General features: G+C 34.4%; 1 protein-coding gene across 3 annotated transcripts in view; it reads left to right on the forward strand.

Moving 5' to 3' along the window:
• LOC123716004 (protein grainyhead) overlaps positions 1-18,117 on the forward strand; it is a 69,456-nt gene extending 51,339 nt beyond the window's left edge. For 2 of the 3 annotated variants that reach the window (XM_045671463.1, XM_045671466.1), the window contains 8 exons: positions 7,246-7,357; positions 10,689-10,783; positions 12,342-12,398; positions 13,818-13,916; positions 14,037-14,371; positions 14,609-14,810; positions 15,236-15,300; positions 15,615-18,117. In XM_045671463.1, the coding sequence (XP_045527419.1) occupies positions 7,246-7,357; positions 10,689-10,783; positions 12,342-12,398; positions 13,818-13,916; positions 14,037-14,371; positions 14,609-14,810; positions 15,236-15,300; positions 15,615-15,756 (1,107 nt within the window). In that variant the 3' untranslated portion in view covers positions 15,757-18,117. The remainder of the gene's footprint in view (positions 1-7,245; positions 7,358-10,688; positions 10,784-12,341; positions 12,399-13,817; positions 13,917-14,036; positions 14,372-14,608; positions 14,811-15,235; positions 15,301-15,614) is intronic. The other variant, XM_045671464.1, reaches the window with a different exon arrangement.
• Positions 18,118-18,267: the final 150 nt, after the last annotated feature.

The raw sequence follows: 18,267 nt of genomic DNA on the forward strand, positions 1-18,267 counted from the left end.
GTAGTCGATTGAGCCTTAGCCTTTAACGGTTAAAGGCCGGATGTTTACCTCACTTGGTACTTAGAAAGCTTACGTACTTACACAAATGACCGTAAAACATGATATTCAAACCTGTATACCTAATTATCATGCAGTGAAAACTGATGAAAATATATAATGAATTTTATAGTGTTGCATATAATATTAACACTGCATTTTATTGCATTTTACCATAGTAATGATATGTATTTAGTTCTTTTATGTTAAACTCGTCCTGTGCCTGACCACAAGTATTAGTTTCACCGCTCCTGGTTTCATGTTTACCTTCACGTATTCACTTTCATAACCACCACTTTTTATGGTAAAATACCAATATTTTTTTTAAACGAGATATATTTATTTATACAGGTAATAAGACGTTGATTAATAAAACCGTAGAAGTTGAAATTTTCAATAACATGCTGAACATAATCATTTTTAATTGGTGTTACAGTAATATTCTTAATTACACTTTATTATTGATCTAGTAAAGTCCTAATTAAATAACACGAATCGCGTGATTGAAGTCGTTTAATAGATGTCGTGGGAAAAGTTGACCTTGCGCAGAGACAAAGGTGCTACACCTTTGTCTCTTTCCAGATCCATTATTTGCCGTGGAAATCGGAAATCCCTTTATTGTTCTCCCACTTCCCAAGAAATGATATAATAAATAGATCAGTGGTGCATTGCAATAACATTTTTTATAATAATTTAACAAGATTGCTTGAATAACCAGAAAATACAGCTGCTTGAATCAAGTTAATCCTGTTTTGATAATAACCTATCATTGTTTAAATGGGGAAATACCTTCTCACTGAGTTTTATAAACAAGTAATGAAATGATTTCATCAAATCCAGTTTACTCTCATTTTAATTGTTTTGTTTTCAAAATAAGCTATGCGTTTATTACTTCATATTCTTATCTCGATTCAATGCTTAGATCGGAATAATCAAAGATACAATGAGACACACGGTTGAAGTTATTATTAAGGCAGTAAGTGGGCCGCGAGTCCGGCCGCATTCAATACTTAGATATAGCTCTTATCTGGTTCGAATCTAGTTCGTATTGTATGGCCGCGCCTGATAATTAAGACGACGCTTTTGACATTCGCCATATAGGAACACAATGACCGCCCCAGGAGGCTAGCGGATAATATCGGCATAACAATAACCACTGTATTATGATAAAATAATTCCAATACGGCAAACACCGTGTTCCCTTAACGAGCTGGAAAAAGAAAAACAACGATACATTCTTACGTATAAATATTTAATGGCTTTATTATAAGCATTTAAAGCGTGCATTAATCTTTGTTATAACACGACGACGTCATACTTCCCAAGTATAAATCTGCCAGCACAGCCAGATACAGACTCTGATAATTCAAAATATTAAAAAAAATAGGAACATAGCAGATTCTCACGAGCGTACGTGTAATGTTGCGTGTCTTCAAACGTTTAAATAATAAAACAAAAACGACAATTTTAGTAAATAATTTGTAACTTTTTAGTGTGCGTGGCAAAAATGTAATTAGTTTTGTTGCACGCAGGAGTATCTTGGTTTTCGAGTAATTTTCCTTTGTTTTATAAATTATTACGGGAATAGGCTATGTGAAATACATCGAAAGAATAATTTTAAATTAAAGTTCGCACGCTGTATACTTTCTGTTTATTACTTTATTTACATCTCAATTGAGATGACAAATTTTATTTTAAAATGTTCTCCATGGAGACGTTTGTACACTCGAAAGGATTGTTTTTGATGATTTTTTGCAACCAAGATCGTGAAAGAAAATCGATCAATCATACAAAGCTGTGGTAATTAATCATCTCGTATGTAGTCAGTCACCTCATTTTATATTCCACGTCACTTGAGGGGTCGCAAGACGTACACCATTACCATTTACCTGCGATTATCATTTCAATATTTCAACAAAAAACACGTCTCAATATCATGTTACAAGAATTAAATTTAATTATGTAAAATAATTATGTATAAAAGATATATAAAACTCAATGTTAATATACCAATGTCATTAATTAATATACTTTTATGCGCCACTAGCTTCCGCTTATCAATAAAAAACTATTTATGTCGGTAACAAGTAATTGCTAGTGTGAATAAAAATATAATATTCATCCATATGCAAAAGTAATATAAGTTAAAAAATATTGTATTTAATAGAAAACAGAAGCGACGTTGCACTATAATTATAATAGATAACAAAATTTAAAAAGTGTACCTTATAAAGTAGTTGTTATATATTATATTATTTTTACGTCTGCTGTTTTATATTACAGTCAAATCGTACTATAACACAAAATACGTCTAAATGCTTCTATGAGTGCAATGGTCAATTATTAAGAGTAATAATTTTTTACTTCAGTTTTTATCGCAACTGACATCATTGTGTTCACTTTCGTAGCAACGGAAATTCAAGTAACGAGACATGTCGTTGTTTTTGTTTTCTTTTTGTAACATTTTACGAATTTAATGATTGCTCCGGTTGCCTTTTTACGGTAAACGCTAATGATGCCTTTTACACTTAACATGCTATACACGATGAGAGATTATACCGATGTATATAGGTATGCATCATCACACTACCATCGGAAACACATTTCGGCCATGCCGACAAGTGAAGGGCTGTCATACGAGTCGCAACGTATTTCTCACCGTGCGCATTCACGTGGAATTAAAATCGTATTCAGAAGTAAAAAAGCACGTTACGCGGCAAAAAGTTAAAAGATATGCATTCGGAAGAGGCCAATCATTTCGGTAATCAATCACTTGTTGAGATGACTCAATTTAGCTTGCACCCTTTTCTGAGGCATCATCTGTTTCTTTTACATCGCGACCCATCTCACTTTAATTATTATAAATAACAAAATTATTCAGCAACTGTTGGTAACGGTATTCCTTTAAGCTATTACTATAATTTGTGTTTGTGTGTACTTTTATGTTCTATAAAAAAGATGGCCAAGGTTATATATAAGGCACATAATTATACAAACATATCCATTTAATTTTGGTTCTATAATTACCTTACAATCTCGTACGATAATTGAGGAATTTTTTGGTTGTAACAACAACCTCTAGTTCTTATCAGCGGGTGGTAAGATCAAAAGCGGAGGTAGCTAAATAAGCAAATATTTTCTGAAGGTTATTACTATTAGTATTTAACTATTGCAGTGCCTAAAACTTGAGCCATTTATTTGCTCGACATTATAATTGCATTTCAGTTTTTTGGTTGCTTGTAAAATTCCTGGAACCGTCACTTTGACATGAAAGATGAATGAAATTGCAATTACCAGCATCCAGGCGGCGGTTTTTGTTTTGGTGTGATAATGCGCTCTACCTTATACCAATTACTTGAAACATATAATAATGACACGAATATAATGTTTATTTACGACGCAAACCAATGAAGCTGAACACATTAATGTGAACTTATCTTATACCTTTAATTATATATTCATATGTCCTAAATAAAAGTTAATCATTGTCTGATTATGTCTTCGATACAAAAGGAAAGACGCATCGCTCCACAGAGCATGAATTTTCCACTTCGATTTCAGATTCGCATAACACTGCTAATAACTATTACTTACGAAACATTATGTACTATTCGGTAATAATCACGTAACTACTGAAAGCAGACTTATCGTAACACTTGCATTTAACTCAATCAATTATAAATATATATATTCTAATCTTATCTTTAAGACGTGCTCATATATTTACATTGACTTTCACTTAGGTTTAATTCCATCACTGAGTGACAGTTAAGCTGGACACAAATGGCATTACGTAAGGCGGAGTTCGTCATTGTTTCAATATTGGAACTGTCACAGGGCGCGCGTATTTAGCGTCAATCCTTGATAGCATCGGCGCACGGTGAACAGGCAGCTGCGACGTTCAACCACATTAGTTTAATATTTGGACCTCTATAATATAAAATAGCAGAAACCGCTCTCTAAGGGAATCGAAAAAAATTGTCTCCAGAACTCTAGCCATAATTTTTACGAGCTGAATATATTTCTACAGGCCATGATGTCTGTTTTTACTCAAGATCTTTCGTTTAGTAGTAACTGCGATTGAAAAGAACTCAGGCGTATAGCTACTAAAAAACTATTTCATTAAAATACATTAATAGTGCGAAATGCAAAAGTCTGCTTCACAAAGATAACAAAGTAATATTGAAAGCTCTATGAATGCCTGATTGCTTGGTAGAGACGAGCTAAGCTGCATCACGCTACAGAGCCCTGCACTTTACGATCTGACATTTCCTTTCGACATTTAAGCAGATTAGTGTTACACGCGCCTTGGGATGTTAATCCGACGCTCGACGGATCGCAGGAGTTGCTCCGATTTTATCGAGGTTTAGCGGTAAATGACTGTCGCTGATAATGTAATCGAACTTTGTATGCTATATTTTATCTTACTTCAGTTTATATCTTAATTAATGCAATAATGTAGTTAGGGATTTAACTGTAAAATTTTGCAATGAACTTGATCTATTGATACTGAAGATAACGTAAATATCCAAGTTTTGTTCTATAATTATATGGCTGATTCTGATGGATATGTACAATAGGACAATATGTTTCGTAAATAATTAATTTGTCTATGATATAATTTCATTTAGACATCTGAAGGTATGCTTATAAAATATATAAAGAAACCGTGACATATATTTTATATAAGTGAAGTTAGAATAAATACCGACGCGTACCGTAGACAACTGCAGTTACACCCACAGCTCCGTTCAGAATTTATGACGAAACCGGCATTCAATTCAGAGAACATTTGCAGCAAATAACCAAGGCGTTAAAACAACTAGCACAAACAACTGGTGCACTTAACAAACAGACGTATTCGTATCAGATAGAGCATATCAGGGCAGACATTACTTTTACGCTATCGATAAAGCTCAACGGTGAGCGAAATAGTTTTGCCGTAGAACATAAATAATTGTCATAAAGCAGATAGCGTCTGATGGATGCACTGCTGCTAACGAGGAAAGTCGAGACGTACAAAAAGCGAACCGATTTACGCGTAATATTAGGATTACTCAACGCATTTGCACGCGTTTACATTAGCTCGTCGATAACCGTATGATGTGGACTCGCATAACACAGTTACGCTGTTTTACGTTACGCACTACTTGTATTGCCCATGAAACCGTAACGGAAGATAATAGACAAATAATTAATTTTAATCAATTTTTTAAATATCAGTCTTTAGTCTTTAGGTGAATAATGTAACCAATATGGAAAATTTTACGTTGTATAAGATTGCAACAAAATTTAGGCAAAGAATTAACATATCGTCGTGTTGTTGTGCCCTTCCCGTATACATTAAGATAAGTGTTCGTATTAATTTAAATTACGATAGCTGAAACAAATGTTAATATAAAGTGATGAAATAAATAATTTGAAATGGTCAGAACGTAACCGATAGAGGTACATAATATTTGGGCGTGTGTGACGCGAGTTGGGCTGGGCAAGAGAAAGCGTGCTTAATCAGATAACTGAGATTGTCAACCGAACTCGGCTCCTGAAATCGGGTCGAGTATCGATACACTCGATTAATTAATTGGCGGTCCGAAAACAGAAGATAACTGGTCCGAGAAGGCAGAAATATTATGAAACATTGGAGCTATTTTGAAAAGAAAAAGGCGAACGCAATCTTATCGACATATTATCGTACTTGAAACTTCGTTAATAATAAACTCAATGTTATATTTAATTAATACACAAAATATCTCCTTATACGTCATTAAACGCTACTGTAATTTAAAGTGTAAATCAAAAAGATTTGGTAGAAGTTCCTTCCTTAATTTATACTTAATCGTAATATCTTTTTGAAAAGAAACTATTTTCATTAGTTTTGCATACGATTAATAGAATAATCGATGCTGAATGTAATAATTATTGTTTAGATGGCTTGACTATGTTGCTTTTTCTTGGGCAGCTTTTATCATACATTCAAGTAAATGTGCATATATATATATAAGTTTGCCGCTTAAACTAGAACTTGCTGAGATTCATATTATGGTTATATTGTTTAGGATCAATTGCTGCCTTAAAACAGGCATTTAATCACGAGAACAGCAGCGGTCAGACAGCCTCTAAATTAGTTGTGTAATGTTTATGAATCATTAATACTAACGTAAGTCAAGTAAAATTGTTTTAGCTCCAACATAATAGCTCCATTATACAAAACAAACACTACATAAACGTCATAAAACCTATAAACCTCTTTAGTTTGATTATGATTGTCAACTCGATACACCTATTAAACGCGCGTTTACTGTTACTATGCATTATGTATTTCGAAAAATACTTGTGTCTCAGCGGAATTCTCATAAAACAGTAAATGTTTATATTTATTGCATTGATGTGACGGAGTAGAGGTGGCGTGCACCGTTATCATTTAATACATGGGCTATCTATAAATATGCGTGGTGCCGTTGATTTTACGCTTTGGCTGATACACAGAGAAAGCCTGCCCCGCTTATAGATGAAATGCTATTTACTGACACTAACATATTGATTCAATATTATTAAAGTTTGACGGTTTATTTTCAGTTGTGAATAGATGCGTACATATGTCAAAATCCAACCTCAAAGGTTGGAATTAAATATTTTTTTTTTAAAAAATGCCATGCCTTCTTTATATTGAATCTGTAGAACGGGATGCATCACGACTGGAGAGTCGTAGTTCCATCAATCAGTGCTTTCTCGTCGTTAGCCCTATAAGGCTGGTTGGCACCACGCCTGGCGCGAGCCACTTCTTTTTCACTTCGTTTTCTAACTTGTCTATAGAAATCGTTACAACATATTTCGCATACTTATTCGCCGATGGCAAGTATTATTTAAAGCATCATCTTCATTAAATATATTATGATTTTGTGGGAATTTAAAATAAAGGTACTACTTTGTCATAGATTTGGTGCACACTTTAGCTAGATCTATATTGAATGAAACCATAGTCAGAAACTTGTCTAACTATTAAAATAATAACCATATAAAACTACGAGATAACTATGTAATAACAAAGATGGTTATGTTCACGGCAATCGAGGTAAAACATAAAGTAGTCATAATATTATTCGTTTGCATCAGATGTCTAAATTAATTTCTATAACTCCTAGGTTTTGTAAGATTTAATAAAGTATGCATTATGGTTATATTGATTTTAAGTTTTTTTTATTGTTGCAGAGTGTTGTAATGCTTATGTTCCGAGAAGAGAAATCCCCTGAAGACGAGATCAAGGCGTGGCAGTTTTGGCACGGAAGACAACATTCTGTCAAACAAAGGATATTAGATGCCGGTAAGCTTATTTATTTTCAAAGCCAACCTTGCCTTATTAAACGTACTTGAAAATTAGAATATTTTATTCATAAACAAAACATTGTTATAATATCATGTAGAAAATAAAATGCATTCCATTGATGGAACAAAGAATCATTATAATGAAATGAAGTGACCACAAGGAAAATTTTGCGTGAAAATCTTGCGAAACACTCAGTGGCAGAGGGCAATGGTCAGACGGTAGCAAATACGGAGACTGCAAAGATATTTTCAACAAAAACATGGATAATCGTGCTCGAGGCGACACAGAAACATGGCGAACGTTGCGTGCGGCGGCGCGGGCGGCGCTCGCCCGGCACGCAGGACCTAATTACCGTGCTGCAGGCTGATCGCAGAGATGCACCCAGCTAGGGCTGGCATCATGAAAGAAACGTAATTCTTGACTCTGTTTCTAGTCAAATTCAGACTCTCAAACTTAAAGTTCTACTCTCGAGGTACTTGCGTTTAGGTAAATTTAAATTAGATGCTTGTTTTTTGTAACTAGCAGTTTAAATAACCACATATTATGTGTACAAAAATAACCTCTAGACGATGCGAGTGATAACCCTACTTCTTGCACCCTGCTACCCAGCATTATATGTCGTTAGAGCATTTGCATAAATAACGCGCACATCAAGCACTCAGCCTACACCGAACGATGAACCTATCAATCCTAAGCCTAAAAATAACCAACGCGGCGCCACATCTCGCCTTTCCCTCCGTCGTAGTTTCAGATTACACACTCTTAATGATACATACTTTAAGTTAATTAAAGATAAAATAGAAAAGTGATAATTTACATAGATGAGGCTAAATAAAACGTTATGATAGAGATACCCAGTACTTTTATGCGGCTAACAGGAAATCGTAAAAATTCGTGAGAAATCTCCGTCTTTGAATGACTCGAAAACACCTGTTGGAAATACCAACGTAAACTTTGTATACTGTGCATATTGATAACATTGATTGCTTGTGAAATCGTTGTCTGAAACGAGGAGCGTATAAGCAAGGGTACAATATAGTCGCGCGCGGACATAATTACTGCGATAATATCGCGGAACGCGCTCATTAGCATGTTAATTGCGCGACGAACCTCCCCGCACCTCAGGCTTCTATGAAAATAATTCTGCCTATATACATAATTTACTCTTCAATCTAATGGAAAATTACGTTCCCCGATGTTCGCCAATAAAAGATTGCGTCATCGCTTATTAATCGCCCAAGTTAAAGTAAACATCGCTGATATATGACACTCCATACAATCTAATATAACTTAAGGCTTATACGTTATAACATTCGTAATGAGTGACGACGTACCCACAAACGGTGCCTATAAATCTAATCTCAAGGAAAATAAAAACATGGAAGCCATTAATTCGCGCGGCGGGCCAAGTTTAATGTCAAGGTTTTGAGTTTTATCTCGATGTTAGTCGTTTATTTTTTACTTTATCATTTATGTCTTGGAATAGATTCGGTTAAAAACCGACATGAAATATGTTTTCCTCGATAAGATTTTAAATAAAAATAATTTACAATTTATATTAATTAATAGGGTCAGTCACATTGCACCTGTAAATACTTCTCAATTTACGCATTAAAAATATCACAATAAATAATGAATTTACCGTTTTACCATTAAGAATAGTCTCATCATTTATGGCAATGAAAGAAACATAAAATATGCAAAGTTAGAGTAGCTTCAAGGGCGACACCGGACACCTGTGCGCGGGCGTGTGAAAGTGCAGCGAACCGGGCTCTAGGGGGAAGGAAGGTGGAATGGGGGGGGAGTGTTAACGCAACGCACCGCGCTTCCACACAATAACTTCTCCGATTACTTTGGATTCTTCTTGTATCGCGTGTCAACCGGCAGTTTCAGCGAAAAGCGGCTTCTTAACTTTTATTTGTTAAAGTTGTAGCATTAGCTACGCATCATTGGCCTTTATTAACGATAGACAGAAATACGATATTTTAATCCACAAGATTTGGTTTCGTATAATTTGGATCAGTAACATTTGAATCTAGTTGCTTTCATCTTACTTCATTTTACCTGATACTGATTTGTTACCTAAAATTATTGCAGAAATAATTTACACAGCTTTGATTTGAATTAACCATTTTGTAAAATTGCAAGTAACAATTATGTAAAACAAGTGCGAGTAGGTGTGAATTTGCGCAGTGACATTTACACGTAAAGTAAGAGATAGTTAAACAATATGGTGTTTGAGGGCGGGCGGCGTCTCGTAAACACGTCAGCGCCCGCGCGACCGCACAGATTGTCTATATGCTGATACCTGCCACAGTTGATAAACATACAGACCGGAGAAATCGATGATTTAAATTTATTAGGATTCGAAACTTAGTGTAAAACAGTCATTAAGACCATAAACAAATAAATATTTAGAGAAATGGCCTACATCCCCCCCCTAAATTTTCTTATAATATGCAGTATAGTGAAACATAGTCTTAGAAATAAGAATTGGTATTGTTAAATGATTTCCTGTAGAGCCTCGTCGCAATACTAACCAACTACTTCATTCACATAACGAAGGATTTTACATCTCCAAATTTTAATTATATAAAGAGTCGTAATTCAATACTACTACTCGATTGTACTAAAGTTTGCATGCAACTTTGTCGTGAAGGTTGCCCACGCACTGGCCCCGGCTAGATCTTGCGGCTATTACTCACTAACGACCACCGCCTGTCTACTAATGCACTCCTAATACTTGAGTAATAAACATTCGCATGGACATACAAAAACAACAATTATTTACGTACGAAAATTTGACATTTTCTGTCTTTAAATTGCTTCGATAATAGATAAGGCTGTATAAAAACTCGAAATGCAACAAATCAATCATGAATATTTTATTGCTAATTAATTATTAAATGGATAAATAAAGTTAATTACTTTCTGATAATCCTTATGCAAATGCTACAGAAAAATATTATATTATTTCTCAGAACCGCAATTTAGTTAATCATTGATTAGCCAAAAAATCGAAACACGACTTCAGATTTCAACTGTAAGGCGGCACCTTAATAACATCTCATCCACATGTCGTTGCTCTGCAGAAACATAGAACGCAGGCAGAAACCCAATCTAATGTAAATTATTGTGTTAGTTAATTATAATGACACCTTAAGCTTAGGTAAAATCGACGGAGAATCGATCCTATCTCGATTATTCACGCCCAGCAAATAAATTTCCATCGTCGATGACGTATTGTGCGTTGATATCTTAATCGAAATCTCTACAACCATTACTGAACAGTTAGCTGAGGACATGATTAATGTTGGTTTTGTTGCAGACACAAAGAACAGCATTGGTCTCGCGGGGTGCATCGAAGAGGTCGCGCACAACGCGATAGCTGTGTACTGGAACCCACTCGAAAGCGCTGCAAAGGTAAGCATACATTGATACTATCTACCGACGTATGTTTCGTGGAACCTTGGACTTTTGAAAAATATAACATTTAATTGCAGTGTGGAATTACTAGGTAAATTATCAAAGCTGTTAAGAGTTTTTATTGTAGGTGTGTTTTTTAAAATACATTATTGTTTATTTGAAAAAACAATAATTTGCATAAAAAGTATGCTTGTCACCAACGTGATTCTAAATCGGTTATAGGACCATATATACTAGCTAGACATTTATGGTAAAGCATTAACTTGAAAGCTAAAGCTTAGAGGTTGCGTTACAATATTTAAGACGTTAAGTTTGTAATGTTTTTCATCCGTAGCAAACAAAATAAAACGCATATTATGAATGCAAAAATATGTGCATGCTTAGTCCATACTCGCATAAAGTTATGCATTACATTTATACTTTAGCTTCATCGGAACCCAAGCCACGTTTTTAATTACAAAATTGAAGGATAATTAAATAAAATCCTGAAACCATATAGGGGTCGGCGGCAATGGAGCAAAAAGCTTCAAGCGATAGAGGCAAAACTCGTACTGCACAACTGTTATTTTAATTGCAAAAAAATATAATGTTCACGAACGTTTTATGGTTATTATCGTAATTTCTGCATTATTCAATTTTTAGTAAGATATTTTTTTGTTAGTTCCCTTACAAAACGGAATTTACGTTATATTTTATTACACGTAATCGAATTAAGATAATTTTAATACTTGAGAATGAACTCCTTAAGTGTTATCTCCAAAAAAATAACAGTATTAAAAGAAAATTAAGTGTAATGTAGCCTTCAGCCTCAGCTTAGCGTGAAATAAAAACATATTTATTAGTTCTAGGTAGAAGAGAATCCACTTACGTAATTTTTACTATTGTATTTTTAAAGCTAGACTGTACTACTAAATTTGATCCGTAATGACAATAAATTGATGATCAGGTGATACTTGCCATAGTCATTTTGTATGATGATTTTTGATGCCGGCTTTTTCCCTCTGTATTATTTGTCGATGGGTAGGGATGTCTATCGATAGAAATGATACCTGTATCTTATATTCTATAATAAAAATATTTTATTTTTTATTTCATGTTTCTTGAAACAACTATACTTCTTCAACTACTATAATTCAACTTAAAGAAATACCTCTAAAATTAGCATCTAGTCGACGGACTACGAATAATCGGTTATCGATACCCATAATTATTTACGATTCCATGGGTACGGCGGATGCAAGTAGTTTGCGACAGATAATGCGTGCTCTGACAGTGATCGGTAGTGCGGCGTCTAGTAAAAACGCAAGGCGTCATTTGCATAGAGCGTAATGAGTATCCCGCCCTGCACGCCTCCTGCAGCTTTGCAAAAACCCTAAGCTATTACATACTCATATTGGATTTTAATAAAAATCCCTTCTATCTTTTTGTTAGGATAAAACCCACTTGTTACCTGTTTTATTCACGGCTCGTGTCCATGTTTGGCAATGTTGATATTATGTACTTATAAAGAGATGTTAATATGGTCCACATTTTGATTCAACTTTTTTCTTTTCAGATAAATATAGCGGTCCAGTGTTTAAGTACAGACTTCAGCAGTCAAAAGGGTGTAAAGGTTAGTTTAACTTTTCTAAATATATACTTATTTTAATACTTAGCACAATAAATCTATTTATTTCCAACACATAACATATTTATTTACAATATAACCTACATAGTATATGAAACTAAAACTAATAAATAGACAATTAAAACAAATTTAAAAATATATCTTAACATACTTCAAAAACGTGACTATAGATTAAAGTTGGTACCTTAAAATATTTCTCTCTTTTCCAAGTCATTTGTTATAGTCTTAAAATGTAGTTACAAGTCCGACATCCGTTTCGGAATTATCTCCAATAAGGAGCGGATCGACATTTTCGTAATTAGTAATTTAAAAAAAAAGCTTATCGTGCAAATAAAACAGGAACAAGCATAGTCTTTCTTTGCCTTGTACCGTGGGAAATTATTGAGCATGTCTAGTTTACGAATATAATTCAAATGTTTTTATGCCACAAAATTTTAATTAAGCTTAACACATTGAACGCGACGACATGAGGTCGATTACTGCTAATACTGTGCCGAAGACGCGAGGCGCATCATTTTACTATAAATATAACAAGACTATAGTCTTTCTCGTTAAGTATCTATTTTGTATTAGATTCTATATATTTTCATCGGTTTTAAATGTTATTTATATCTTAGGGTATAAATATAGTTTTAATACGACGTGGTAGACACGGGCGTTAAATAAACCCGCTATTTGTAATATTTCACAATAATATAAATTCCACATTTACAATAATTTACATAAAGTTATTAAAACGGAAGCTTAGGCACATTAACAATCTTATTAATATTAGGTTTATTTTATTTATACGACTAATTATAGTCCAAATTGTTTTTTTTAACGCAATACCTACTGTGTAGGATCAGTGTTAAGCTTTTCACTTTTAGGTAATTTACAGTCATTAATTATTTATCAAATTTCGCGAGTGTCCTTTGTGCTAAAAATGGGATCTGGTAACTATCATTATACCAACACATATCAAAATAGGTTTAGTAGCTGCAGCATGACCGTTTAACAACCGTTTTACATTTGCATATTTGTATTGAGAACAAATGATCATATTAGCATTTATTATTTAAAATGGTTGTCCTTATAACAACAAAACTTTTAAATAACTTCGGAGCGATTATTGGCTTTATTGACGACCTCGAATAGTCGCAATTATAACTTTTAATACGATTCGACTCAGACACGTGCATATTTTCCTTATTCGTAGATTCACGATAATTATCCCTTGTGTGTCTATTAAAACGGTTCTTGTTAAATATGATAGCTCTATACGGTGTTCTAGCGTGAAATATCTTGAGTAATTTGCTTACATTGCATAGATCCACGATTGATGGTTAGAGAAAGGCGTAGAAAATTACAATCTAAGCAAAGGAAAACCACTTGGTGAAGTACTTATTTATTTTTGTTTTACAGGGTTTACCACTGCACATCCAGATTGACACGTTTGAGGATCCTCGGGATACGCAAGTCTATCACAGAGGCTACTGTCAAATAAAAGTCTTCTGTGATAAGGTAATTTCTTTGAACTCTATTTATTAAAAGTCAGTAATAGTTAAAAATAATTCGTTTATTTTTTCATATATTTGGTGTTAATCTCAAGGCTCGACTAAAAATTTTTTTATTGATTTAAAGGGTGCAGAGAGAAAAACACGTGACGAAGAAAGACGAGCGGCAAAAAGAAAAATGTCGGCAACGAACAGAAAGAAGCTTGATGAGATCTATCATCCAGTTACTGAAAGAAGCGAGTTTTACTCTATGGCTGATTTATCGAAACCTCCTGTACTATTTAGCCCAGCGGAAGATATAGACAAATTAGCTGGCATGGACATACAAGGATTCTATGGGCATGACGAAGCAGCATTAGCTGAAGCCCATCTCAAGGGCGCGTCACCTTTCTTATTGCATGCAGCGAAGCCTCAAGCACCAGCGCTAAAATTCCACAACCACTTCCCACCGGATGCGCCTGCGTAAGTATTTAACCTAATCGTATGCAATTTTCCAAATTTAGTGCACGAAAAGTTATAGCCATGTTTTCTAAAGGCTGTCTTATTTGCCGAGTGGTAATTACTGTGGTTTAAAAGAGTTCTTAATAAATGTCTACCAAGCTTTTTATTGGTTAGATAACATTCAATCATGAACGTTCAAAGTGTGACGATTATTATATTGATTATAGTATATTTAAATAAATGCTTTATCCCCAACAGGTATCGGTCCGATGTTGGAGGCCTATCACCCTACAGTGATCGTAAGGATTCATTAGAATTGGAAGGTGTGCTTGGCAAGAGGGCACGTACGTCAACACCACCGCTTAGTGAGCGCGTCATGCTTTATGTCCGTCAAGACACAGATAATGTCTACACGCCCCTGCACGTCGTCCCTCCCACCACCCAGGGTCTTCTTCACGCTGTAAGTACCCACTAAATACCCCTAAACCTTGATACGTCACATTGGTAAAATCAACGTTACGTATCAAGAACACCGAAAGCACGTAAATAACCTTGGTGATGACAGCTAACAGAAGACGAACGAGAGTTCCTCTCGGTTCCTCGTATCGATATTCGTTTTCGGACTTAGTATTAACGTAAACGAAAATAATCGAGACGCTTCGTCCGCTGTGTAACCGTGTGGCGCTTCATAACCCGTCTAATATACACGACCATCATAACTGCATGTTGTAATTAACACCCGCGCTCGGCGGCTGCCTCGTTCCGCGATTTTTAGACTTCGGTAACTTCTTCGCGATTCTCTCTCTTTGTAAAACCACTAGACGAGACGTCTCGGTTCATAACCAAAGGCCCAATGTAATCGTTTTTATTTTTGCTCATTTTCAGATTGAGAATAAGTACAAAATTTCAAGTTCGGCAATTAATAATCTTTATCGAAAGAACAAGAAAGGGTAAGTGGTTTTCATTGGCATCTGAAAGTTCTGTTAGTTTTCGGCCGCCTCGCGTTGTAACGTCTCGCTTCACTAGAGGGCGCGCCACTAACTTCACATTGCTTTTTTTAAAACTATAAAAACTCCCATTTATGCTTAATTAAAATTTGTCCAAGCCCTTTAAAACCAATCGAAAACATTTTTACTTATTAATTACTTATCAATTAAGTTTATTAATATCATTAATCATACTTAATGGAAAACAAATTAAATAAAAATTGTTGACAAGTGGGATTTAATGCGTATTAGTGATTAATGTGTGCTTTTAATTATAGGATTACGGCGAAAATTGACGATGAAATGCTGGCGTACTATTGTAACGAGGACTTGTTCCTACTGGAGGTGCGGCCCGCGGGCTCCACCGAAGACGAGCCTCTTTACGACATTACTTTCGTAGAGTTGCCCACTGAACATTAGCTACGATTATCACCCGACAATACCAGATAATTATGAGGTTTATTTTTTACCTGGACTGTAAAGACAATGTGATACGCGAACAGGTTTGCCACGTTTTCGGTACTCGTTAAAGTCCCATAAATTATTATTGTTAGTTGTGGCGAACTCAAAAACGTACTTGTAACATTCCATGTTCTAAACTCACTAATTATAGATAAGGTTTTCTCAAGATGTCGTCGATCTCAGATTGAAATTTACTTATAAGTGGTTCATCGCCAACACTCATCTTAATGAACAAATGTCACAAATAATGGTTGAAAGCCTGTCTCGCTGTTGCGAGCTGCCTTGTATATATCTTTTAGTGCCTTAACAATCACACAGTAACGGTGATGGCTTGTGTATCGAAAGTAAGTTTTAAAATTTCCAGAGAGAATTTAATTATGTTGTGAAATTATAGTGAATCACTGCTGAAGATTTAACGTGTGTGCCATTCATCTGTTATCATTCTAGAATTATGTAGTTATCGTTTCAACAGGTACCTTTATATCTTGCCATGATGATAAAGTAAGAAATTCTTGTCACAAACATTTTGTAGATAGGTCATCTACGCATGATTGTATAATGAAAATGTCTTTGTCATTATTATATTTAATGTTTATCTTTATGTTAAGTGAGTTAAGTCAAATTAAATGCCATCCACTTTTTTAAGATTTATGAGATAAGTTTGCTTTATAAGCTCGCTCAATTCATGCACTTAGATAAAGTAATATTAGGATTAGTTTCAATCACAAATTATTTCCGTATCGTGGGCGCTGTGACTAATACTATAATGGTAATTTCCATTTCAAATTAATAAAATTATCATTTTATTACAAGTATTCATTATAGTCACACATCTAATTACATAGAGTCGTGATTTATTCGACTCGCAAAATACCTACATGGGTACTAAATTAAAAATTAAAAGGGTACTGATTAATAAAATAGTAGAATCAATAAAACAAATTATAATTTTAAATGAGTCTTAGCGGCCATTTTGCATAATTTACAATGCTTAATATGTAGTAGTCATTTATATGTAGTCACAAGTCGTCAAAGCAGAATTAATAATTTCATCAACGGGAGTGGTTTGTGTACAATTACTTACTTAGATATGTTATGCATAATATATTTTACCTTCGGGCCATGACAATATCGATCAAATATTTAATATTTTTGCATGAATCTCGTATGATATAATAATATATAACCCATTATAAACCGATGCTAATGTCTGTAATAAGATGTAATTTTGTCACAAAATTTATATTAAGTGTTGTCCACCGATTTATTCGAAATTCAGAACCAGGTTCTGTTTTGATATTCCATTGGTCGCAGACAAAGTCGCCCAAGATATAATATTAAGTGGAGTGCCGAGAGCTGACGGTTCGACTAACTGCCATATTATGACATAGAATAGTTAACGATTTTAGTTTAGGGTATGCGTAGTTATACTGTCAAGTTTGCAGGTATCGAATTATTATTAAGTTTGCAACTTACATATTTCTGTGGAAATTATATGATTGTGATTGCGCCGTGACTGCGCCTCATTAATTCTTCCATATCGTTATCACTCGTTATGTCTAACCACTATGTTTATAAATTTTAATCTCTCTATGAATTTATATAATTTGTATGCATCGCATTGCTCAAAGTCTGCATTTACCTTTCACGCGGAGCGGACTCTAACATTGTTATATACCTACTTACTTATGATGTATTATTTATTTATGTACTTATATTATAAATTGTGCAGCTTTAATGTTTTTAACTTACAATGATTTTAGATCGTGATTCTGAATCTCGTCATAAGTCACAAATGTCAGTAGCAATAAAGTACGCAAATCAGTTGTATTGTAGTAGTTAGGTAAACGGGCGTGACCCGCGCAGCAGCCATGCGTACGCGATCTTGTGCAATCATGTTTATTGGAGTTATCTGTTATTTGATACGTGTAAGACGGAATTAATGTAATCAAAATATATCATATCGATGACGTAAACAAGGTATGTTAAACTCAACTGTAACTAATATTTACGTAGCTAACAGATTGAGTGTAACATATTCTTCTGCTTTGTAACTATCGATCCGATAATATATTGAAAGCTTTGAGCTGTTTGATATGTTTGATACATATTTATCGTGCAATGTTCACAGACGTTTCTACTTAACTCCAGTTTTCTAAGGTGGAATTTAAAGAAAGCTAGTGCAAAACATACTGAAACATTATAAAACATTCCACTTAGTATTAACGATGAACGAGATACACTTTCTTTTCCTTTCCGGTGTTAGTGCGGTGTAAATAGAAGCTTTAAATTATAACATGAAATGTTTGTGAACATCGTGGAATAAAAAAAATATAGGGCACGGTGAATATTGAGGAAGTTATTTGAAAATTGTAGAGATATTTCTGAGTCTTATCGTGTTATAGTCACGCAAAAAAATCCCTTTTGTGGCTTCGCAAATAAATGTCGTACTATTCAGTGACGAAGTCT

Source organism: Pieris brassicae, chromosome 11, assembly GCF_905147105.1.
Source record: "Pieris brassicae chromosome 11, ilPieBrab1.1, whole genome shotgun sequence".
NCBI classification, from domain to species: domain Eukaryota; kingdom Metazoa; phylum Arthropoda; class Insecta; order Lepidoptera; family Pieridae; genus Pieris; species Pieris brassicae.